The sequence below is a fragment of the Ixodes scapularis genome, unplaced genomic scaffold, assembly GCF_016920785.2.
Source record: "Ixodes scapularis isolate PalLabHiFi unplaced genomic scaffold, ASM1692078v2 PGA_scaffold3__209_contigs__length_174095766, whole genome shotgun sequence".
Classification (NCBI taxonomy): Eukaryota; Metazoa; Arthropoda; class Arachnida; order Ixodida; family Ixodidae; genus Ixodes; species Ixodes scapularis.
In genome coordinates, this window is record NW_024609868.1 from 172,067,524 (window position 1) to 172,077,660 (window position 10,137).

Below are 10,137 nucleotides of genomic sequence, written 5' to 3' on the forward strand. Positions count from 1 at the left end.
TTTTGCCCGTTTTCGGTTTCTGGTGCCATAGAGCCCCATGTGTTTGAAAACTCCGTCGGCCGCCATTTTCCCATTGAAATTTTCAGAAAATCACTTATAACTTTTGATTAAGTTATCGGATCGGGCTGAAACTCTGGCATCTGGTTGTGACCTCTAGCTCTACCTTTGGGCGGAGAATGAGCGGTCGGCGATGCCTAGTTCATTTTTGCGGTAAAAAAGACCGTGTAAATTTTCTTTTGTGACACCCTGTATATATTGTTAAACAAAGAACATGACGACCAAATAGGAACTATTTCAAACCATTAAGAAAGACAAAGTATGGAGAACCTACAAGAAAATATTATGTGCCGAAGCTTTTTAACCAAATACTTGAAGAGCTGATTGAGGGAAGATATGCACATGCAATAAAAATATTAATAATATGGAGAAAGTAATAAAAAGTGACAATTAATAAAATATACCGACATTCGGCCGTAACGACTTTTCGAATTGTATTGATTATTAAAACGACGCTTTGAGAAATATTAGTAATTAGCAGTATGTACCGAGGCCCGTTCCACGGGTTTTTGTGTAGATGTGTATAAACCCCTTCTTTACTTATAATTTGATTGTTTGATGAAACTCATGGAATGAGTCGAAACTGTAGTCATTCAGGTTGTTAGTCACCTGCAGCGTCCCACACACAACCCTTCTCGGCTTACGTGGGTACAGAGAGAAATGTATTAAAAAAAGACAATAAAGTGTATTGCATTGCATTTTATGCCATTTCGAAGCACTTGGGAAAATATGAATTAATAGCCGATAACGAAATACCGTCGTAGCAGTGTCAATGCCAAGAGCTCCTTCAGGAAGATGCGCTTTTACGCCGCTCCGGAACAAAAAACAACCAAAAGTGTTCGTAAGAAAATGTTTACTTTTTTTACGCTTTTTTTCACGCGTTCCACGATGCATGAACGCGACGGCCGTTCGCCGTGAAGTGTCGCTGCTCTGGATTTGGCTGTTCTGTGAATTCAGATAGGACTCCTCAGTTTTCTTCTAGCGCGTTCTGGCTAAGCCTGATCTTAGTTCTCAATCCCTGAATTGTCACATGGAGCGACGTATAATTCCTTCCGAAATTGTCGTGCGGGGTTTCCTAAAAGAAATGCAAAAGCGATATTCGAACAACGACAATAGTAAACTTTCACCTGGAGCTCATCGACATCACCATTGAATTCATAAAAAAACAGGTAGGGTCACACGCATTTCCTTTTCCTAAAGGTATTTGAACCGTATTGTTCAAGAGGCTCAACTTATAACTTTGCTTTCACGGTATACGTGGAGCCAGGGTATTTTATGCGCCCCTCAAGCCGAAAAGGTTGGTGCACTCAAGAGGACGTGTGTGAGAAAAATATGTTTTCATGCCTGAACAAGGACTATTGTTCCCTGGCAGCTGAGTGACAGGTTGTTTTTCACAACCAAAAGGAAGGCGATCTTACATCAGAAACATATATCAGCGAGGAGCTATAAAAAGGTAACGCTGTACTAAAGCACATACCGTGCCTGCGTGTATATGCACGTGTAAACCTTGAGTGAGAATGATTGCCCTCTTCTTGGGAATTCTTTTCTTATGTCACAACCAGGCTACTTTATCTCAAAATTGCAGCGGCGATTATCCTGATGCCAACGAGGTAAGAAAATACAATTCATGTAACCCGATTAAAGGAAAGTAATGGATAAGGTGTTTGTTTAGTAGCTTAAACCCCCTACATGAAGGTGCATAGATCAACGTACGACGTCCGTATTGTTAGGATGGTGCTGTCAGCAGGAGCGAGCACCGGATAGCACAAGATGAGAGAACACACAAGGAAATCATGAAGGCCGGGCCATTATGTGGGGCGTGGCGCAAGAGAGTCGCCACTGCCCCGCCGTCATCTTACCCTTCCCAACAGCATGTTCAATCTCAAAGGTGATTCTCATCGCGTCGCAGGTTTTTGCTAAATTTACAACACCTTGTCACACCGGCGATAAATTTTAACACATAATGTTCATGGGCGAGAGTTTATGCAAAAAATGTAACGCACGAGTGTCACGAAAAATCGTTACACACAAGCCGAGTCGATATAAAGCATGTACATTCCATACAAAGCAATGCGTGACATTCCAAGAAAAAAAGTATTAGTCGTCATAAAACACACTAACTCACGATCAGGCGAAATTACAGAAAAGAGATCCACCAAGCTGCTCAGTGGGAGTCAAACTGTCGACCATGCAAACCGCAGCCAAATGTCTTTGTTCGGCGCCACACATTTTTTTTTTTTTTTTTTATGGCGGGGAAGTGAGTAATTTTGCAATTCTGTGCCCTTCAGACGCACGACGAAAGAAACCACCGCGTCTTTTGGTGGAAATATAAAAAGCCTCGCATTTAGAGGAGGACTTCAAAATGCTTTTCCCTTCGTGTGCACGATAACGACTTGGTACACACTTTACAGTTGCATTACAAATATACGGAAATTCACATCCAATTACTTCACATGAATATCAGCATGGCAGACAGGAATTCGCGGTTCTAATACGCTAAACAATCCTCGCAACGTTGGCATGTCATTGGGAACACAATCGTACAAATCTACGAACCGGATCGTACATTAACAACTAAAATATTTTTTTTTATTACGCGCTAGAGGACGTGCCAATTAAAACATAGCCACCCAACAAAAACTAAATACGTGTTGGCGTGGCCCGACCGGGCAGCGCAGGCCAGTTTGAATATGAGCACCGTCGAGACCGGTAGTAAAGTCTCCGTCTTCCTCACATTATTTGGTTGAGGTCTTGCGGAGTATTCGCGTCCCTGAAGAGAAGTTTATCGCATTCTGGAGCTTCGAAATCGACGACTGCCGGCTCCGATGAACTCCAATAGACAATCCTTGACGTGCGCTCCAGCCGCTACAGCCTGCCCTGCTCCCTGCCTGGTCCGACATCCTAAGGTTCTTCTGGAATCCTTGAAGATGACGTGGAAGATTGGCTGGTCGTCGACCAGCGAGTATGCCTTTACGACAAACGGGATGAGGAGGCTAAGCTCCGCAATGCCATATTTTCTCTTTCCAATGTGGCTAACATATAGATTACTAACGACGAAGATGAGGTCGCTTCATGGTTACTGTTCCAAAACTCAGCTAGCCAAAAGAGGCGACGAATTGAGGCAAAATAAAAATAAAACGCCTGTAGAGTGTGTGAAATTTTCGCCAGCATTCTGATGACGCTTGTAAATTACTAATGTACCAGTCCCCTCACTATATAAAAGTGACCCCGTCGTGCGACTTTGTAAGTTGATGAAAAAAAAAAAGAAAAACGTTAAAAACTCCGTGTAATGGCAAATTAGAGTGCAGCTCTTCACGAGGAAAAGAGGAGGGTACAGAGAGGAGGGTAGACCTCTCCTTCTTCTCCATACCCTCTGGTCCTCCTCGTCTCCTCCTCCTCCCCTGCCCATCTCCCCCTTCCTCTTTCTCGGCTTCTCCTCCTAACCCTCCTCCTACCTTACCTTCTCCTCTACCCTCCTCTTCCCCCTCCTCTCATTCTACTCCCGTCCACCTCCCCCTCACTGCCTGCCCCCTCGTGACGTCACTCGTGACTCGTGAAGTCACTGTTGAAGGCCTCGGGAAGTGAAGGCCACGTGAAGGTCGTGACTTTTGCCGTGACGTTCGCGAATGACCGTGACGTCACGTGTGACGTCATCATAGGACGTTTCCCATAATGCAACGCGCGGGACCCTCGTGACGTCATAGTGACGTCGTTATGGGAAACGTCCCATAAAGCACCATGCGTGTCACGAGTGAGACCCGCGCGTTGCATCATGGGACGTTTCCCATAATTCCCCACGCGGTTACGCCGTCGGCGACGCTGCTCAAGCCGGAAACAGGCGCCAAAGAGCTGCGCTCTAAAACCTGTTTTATAAGTTGCATGTATAAAAAGAAAATGCTGCGGTACATGTTTCTTTAGGTTTTCTTTTTCCAACTTCCTTTGTGATACTCAAAATTATTTCACCCTTTAGTCCATTCAGGTGCTTGTATCGATAATATTGAACATTTTATTTAAATACTTAAATACGTTTGCAGGTTATGGAGAAGCTACCTGAAACATTCATGCTTCAGTCCCTTCGAGATTTTCCGCCTTTAACATGTGGCTACCAACATTTCTACAACGAGACCCTGGGAGCTCAGACTTACAGAAAATATGATCTTAAATTTTATATCCCAGAAGGCAGGTGAGTACTAAATGTATTAATAACATTACAAATTGTATCGTGCGTGTATCAAACAAAAATCTGAGTTTTAACGTGTTTACTTTACAGCTTTAGTAGACCTCTATATGTAAAAAATGTGACTGGGTACAAAATATTTTTGGGCAAGCAACCAGGTGAGCTCAGGTTTCTTTTTTAAATTCTTAATTCGTTCAATCGGGGAAGCGGTGACATTACGAACAACGTCTGAACTTTTTTGCTCACAAAATGGATATTGACTAATGAGTATAGTTCGTTCGAATTATTCGCTCAGTCTGTAGGCAATCGCGTATTGTTTTATAGTTATGTCAACGCCAAATTAGAAAATACCTTGAATATCTTAAAAACAATTTTGCAATTCGTAATTTAGTCATTCATATTCAAGTAGCTTTGATGGCTGTGTCTCATTCTTTTCGTTCTACTTGAGAAGCTTTTGAGACGGTTTTCTCTAAACATCGGGCTGATGTGCTTTAGGAACAAGTGAGCGGTGTTAATATCGTATATGTGATATGAATATATGCCAGTACGATGCGTGCCAGCTTTCTCATTACCTCGCTGGATATCTGTGCCACGAACGGCATTTTAATCAGTGTGCAATCTGAGGTTTCGTACTAATCGCGAAAGCATGCGTGTGCTTAAAGATAGAAATTCGCAGTGAGCCAATATGCTTCAAATGCTGCAGCAATCTTTGCAGCAAAGTTATCAGAGATTGCTCCCTACACAATTTATTTGCAGTAACTCTGCTTTTCTACAATACGCTACCTTGGTCGAGTTTTTGTCTATGACAATGTTTCGTACATTTTTCAACAGAATCATCGTCTCCTGCGAAGATCAGTCGGGAAATATTGTTTTCGAACATGGATTCTTGTTTCATAATAACAAACCCGCGCCCAGGGTATACTGACGGTTAGTACGAAAAACTATATTGTGCACAAGTGGCGTCTGTCGACAGTTCAAAACATTTACATGAACTAAATGTTTGGAGTTAACTGTGCATTACATTAGGCAACTGAATAGCGCGCATAACAATATTACCTGTGCTCAAGGTATTGAACACCTTTTAAAAATAGAACATACCTTTTAGCTCTACGATTTAGCAGCAATGTTAGTTAAACTTGCGTAAAAACATTTGGCTCTGGAGTAGCGTCCACCTTTAATATTGCCGCGCGCCAAGTAGGAAGCCCGGCCGTAGCCTAACGGTTATCGCGCTTGCCGCCCACGCGAAGGGTTCGATTCCTGGCCGCGTCTACGTATTTTTGTTGACACTGTAATGTGATGTTCTGGTGAATTCGAGAACCGTCTAGCTGATTCGAGTTTAGAATGTTCTACGCGCGAACCTTCTACGTCGAATGCTCCAGAAGCCAACGCGTGTACAAAAGCGGCTCCGCCTGGCAAGCCGGAGTCAGTTTCGCCCCAGCGTTCGACTGTGCTGCTACGCCGACTTCGACGCCCGCGACGCTCTGTTATTAATCTTTGTACCCCTTAAGTTTTGGCACAAGTTCGCCACATTAAACGTTTATTTATTTCTGTTTATTTATTGTTCTTTTGGTCACCGACCGTGACAATATTAGTACCACAAGCATATCGCACTTACAGAGATACCAAGACGCAGTTACAACATTAATTATGCGTGCGAACTCAGGTAACTTGACACGAGAATTAGTTTCTTTTGACATAACTTGACCTGGGGCAGGGGAGGAAAAAAAGTCATAATAAGAAGGGACAACGCGCAACGTCTCCGAACGGAGCTTTAAGTTTAATAAAAAGATACCTTTCATAAGGATAGGACACCCCAGTCGACGACAAAAATCTCTTTACAAGCTCACCTCTATTAGCTTCTCAAAGGGAAACAATATAAACCTTCACCCCCAACGACATCCGCATGGAGCAGGCACGGTACCCAGCAAGTGGTATTGATCTTACACTAACTTCCTACCCCCATTCTTCTCGTCACAATACAGCATACAAAATGCATGTTTACTTCCAGTTATGGCTTGTTTTAGGAAATTTTGGGAACACGAACACATTTTCCTTGAGATGTGATACTAATAGACTACTTGAGGACAGATTTAAATTGATTAGATTCTCCGCTTACATTCTTCGTGCAGTTCCATTCAGGAAAACTACTGTTGCACTCCTGTACATGCTTTACACCCTTTGAATTCGTCAACTTCCACAAAACCGTCCTCTTGTCTACTGAAAGTGTATCGTCCACGCCGCCGCCAGTCTGTCCGATGTACCAAAAACCACATGCTAAATTAATGTCTCACACAAAAGCCTTCCCTGCACTCAATGGCTGAATATTCCCTGCCTCCCCGATCTCCGCAAATGGGCGGCAGCCTAAATTGACGAATATCAGTTTATGCCTCCGCGGTAACTTGGTTCAGGTTATTCCCCGGAAGTTATTTCGAGTTTTAGGGTGATACAAAAAAGCAAAGTTTCTTTCTTTTTTTTGGAGGGGGGGGGGGGGGGGGGATTGATTCGGCATATTGACGATTATAAACAACGGCCACCATATTTCCGATCTGGATGTTCCTCATTTCGTCTTTCAATTTCGCGCACACTGGAAGATTCGTTCGCCGCGATTTGTTTTTCCTGCAAAGTGGCACGCGCATCTAAAGCTCTACAGGTAGTCTGCGTTCGGTGCGTTGGGCTGTCAACGCTCTCTCTTTGGGACACAAAGCGCTTGAGCGCGCTTACGAAATTGGGAAATTATCAATTAATCAACTTATCAACGGTGTTTAATAAGTCAATTTTTATTACGTTTTACTTAATGACCCTCGGCTACAATCACGGTTTACTTATATTCCTTTATGAATTTCTTATAAATTTTTATCTGCCAAGTTATATTTCCGTTAAAAATGTGCGGTGTAATTTAATTACAAGAAAGTAGCTACAACGTTATTTAATTACTCGTTACCCCTTATAAGTATAATAACTTTTCCACGCTTGAAGGCATCTATTATCTCATTTCTTCATACGTACGGGCGCAGTCGAATGCATAAACACATATAGAGCCACGAACACACACATTAAAAGCAATGTTTAAGGCATGGTTAAGCGATAATATAACGCACGCATAAATGTAAAGAACATTATAAGTTGCACTTTTTACGTTTTTTGATTGGTCTCATCGACTCGTGGCGTAGACTGGGACCAAACGTAAGGTGAAAGGGAGTCTAGCTATGCATAGGTGGTTGATCCTACTGGAATCTTCGATTAAAACCACAGAAGAGTGCTCAACTAACTTATCCAGGACTTCGTTTTATCGCTTGCTTAACTCCCGGGAGCTCTATTCTGACGGCATCCGAAGAACTGCTGTTTGATATAGCGCTCAATGGGGAAAGCAGTCCGAGCAGGGGTGGCCGCTCGCTCAAGTCCGAATCCGCAGCTGGACAGGAGAAAAAAAAAAAAAAAAACAGTTTGCCTATACGATGCTATTTTACGTCATACCGTCGAAACATCAAATGTTTTACTGATTCAAATATTCAAACATTGACTTTGCAACCTCATCTATGCACCTTCATGCAAAAGGTGGCGGCAAGCACTTATTGGCCGACGGGTAAATACATTGTCGTGTCCACGACCCAGCAAGTGGCCATCCCTGCTTGGCCTATTCTGTGACCGCTACGTCAAGCCGTTCTTGAGCCGCCGACAGGATAGATCTTCCTTAAAACAAGACACCGTTTCTGTGTTCCGGTTAAGTTTGGCAACCAATGCGCATACAGACTTTTTGAGGCTGACACCTTCCCCTAAAAAGTTTGTAAACTCAAAAAGCCTTTTGTCATAAAGTACTCCGTGCCAAATAACAATTGCCTCGTTCAGCTGTGTGCTGTTAACGCCTATGAGGTAGAAGCGATTGATCAGTCCTCTATAAGCTCACGGATGAAAGGCATACACTACGCAATTCCTTATTGTGTATTTATCTATTTTATACGATTTTTGTATTATCAACGTCCCTTACAATTCAATCAAAGTATCACGCTAAAAAAATTTCTATGGTTTTCGTTATTCCACAGGAAACGTAATAAAGCAGCAAAATGAATTCAAGTGCCTCAGACTTGAAAACAAAGAATATAACGACTAGATAATGCTATAGAGCAGAGCTGGGCACTTTCTGCCATGCGAATGTAGCGCGAGAGTGTATTAAATATACTTTCTTGTATCCATAATTCTATATATAAATACCCATAACGCAAGTTTTATTATTTGTTTTAAAAGTACTAACTTAATCACGAAAGACGACGAAAGTAATCCCTGGAGAAGGGGAACAAGAGGGACAAAGGACAAACATAAATCTCCAAACACAGCTAGGTGACTGGCTATGTTTGTCCTTTGTCCCTCTTGTTCCCCTTCTCCAGGGATTACTTTCGTCATTCTTGTCCAGCTCGCTTGTACCTTTGCATTTAATTGCATTATAATTATAACTTTAAATTGCAAGCTTCATTCACCCTTGTTGGTGTTCGACTGGTGGCGGCTGATAAAACCCGTTTGCTCTACTGACGTCTAACCCCTGGTTAGCTCAGTTGGTAGAGCGCTCCACTTGTAATGGAGAGGTCCCGGGTTCAATACCCGGACCAGGCGGATTTTTTCGGTCGCTCACTAGTCACCTAGCTGTGTTTGGAGATTTATGTTTGTCCTTTGCCCTCTGTTCCCCTTCTCCAGGGATTACTTTCGTCATTCTTGCCCAGCTCGCTTGCACCTTTGCATTTAATTGCATTATAATTATAACCTAATCACAACTTCGTTTTCAATTTGCAAAATTGCGTTTTTATAAATACAGGAGCGTTCTGCAGTCTTTTTGTGTTTTCAGATTCTGGCTATGGCAGCTAAAATTGCTTTAATGTTATGTTTAGGTATTAAACTATTCAACCAGGCATGAAGTGAAAATAGATTTTACACAACAGTTCAATGTTATATTTAAAACTGATTTCATTTTTCAGCCTGTTACCTGATGGTCACAAAAACACACTTTTCTCAACCACCAGGAATATGCCAACAAAAATTCAAAGAGTACTGCAAAGGTGCTGCGTTCAACTATACGATAACAACTAACTGTTCTTCTACAGAGAACCTGATCTAAAATTCTATAAGGACTTTGAAAGTCCCGGAACTTTTAATATTCAAATTATATAAAATTTATATTCGAAACCTCCCTGTTTGCCTCTCGATTTCTATGTTTGAACACCACAAATTGTCGAAGGGATGATATTGTACTGTACTGCGTTTGAGCTTTTCTTATATATGCTGAAGTCACATTCCTGTTGTGCTTCACATCTGCGATCATCTGACGACCTTTAAATTTTCAGAACCTACACATACACTTCGCCTAGAATGTGACCAAATTGTGCAAAGCGTCGTCATAAAAAAAAAAAAACGCTTGGGGAGAAGCACATGCTTTGATTGAGGTTTCAGTTCTTGTGGTTTATGTTGATTTCATGTATACTTTTAATTAAAAAAACCTGTAGGTCTTCATATCGGACTACACAGGTTAGTACAGGCCATTAGAATTCACGCATCGTCCACTTACGTGACGACACCGGTTTCCGGTACACGAATACGATTCACCCGGCATCGAATACTGGCCGCCGACATGGGTTTCGTGGTCAACGGTAATGGGCTAGAGTCAACACCGGTACGATGTTGTAGGAGGCAGATCACATTGCCAGGCGACCGTCATTCTCGTAATGGTACCGGTATTTCCATACAGGCCTGTAAGTTACATTTTCACGAACGAAAAAGAAAACATAACATAACAACTAACAGAAACAAAGGTTCAATCGGCAAAGCCTCGCCAGAAAGAGAAGAAAGAACAAGCGTCGAAAAAGCCGCAGCGAGCCTCGAAGGCGGCAGGAGCGAGCGACGCTGCGCCGGCATGACAG

The 10,137-nt window shown here is 42.5% G+C and overlaps 1 protein-coding gene across 1 annotated transcript; it reads left to right on the top strand.

Annotated features, from left to right (window-relative positions):
- Positions 1-1,574: 1,574 nt before the first annotated feature.
- On the top strand, positions 1,575-9,338 carry LOC120843469. Its single transcript, XM_040214856.1, has 4 exons — positions 1,575-1,667; positions 4,092-4,240; positions 4,328-4,392; positions 9,199-9,338. Exons 1-4 carry the CDS (start codon positions 1,575-1,577, stop codon positions 9,336-9,338), a joined length of 447 nt encoding a protein of 148 aa, XP_040070790.1.
- Positions 9,339-10,137: the final 799 nt, after the last annotated feature.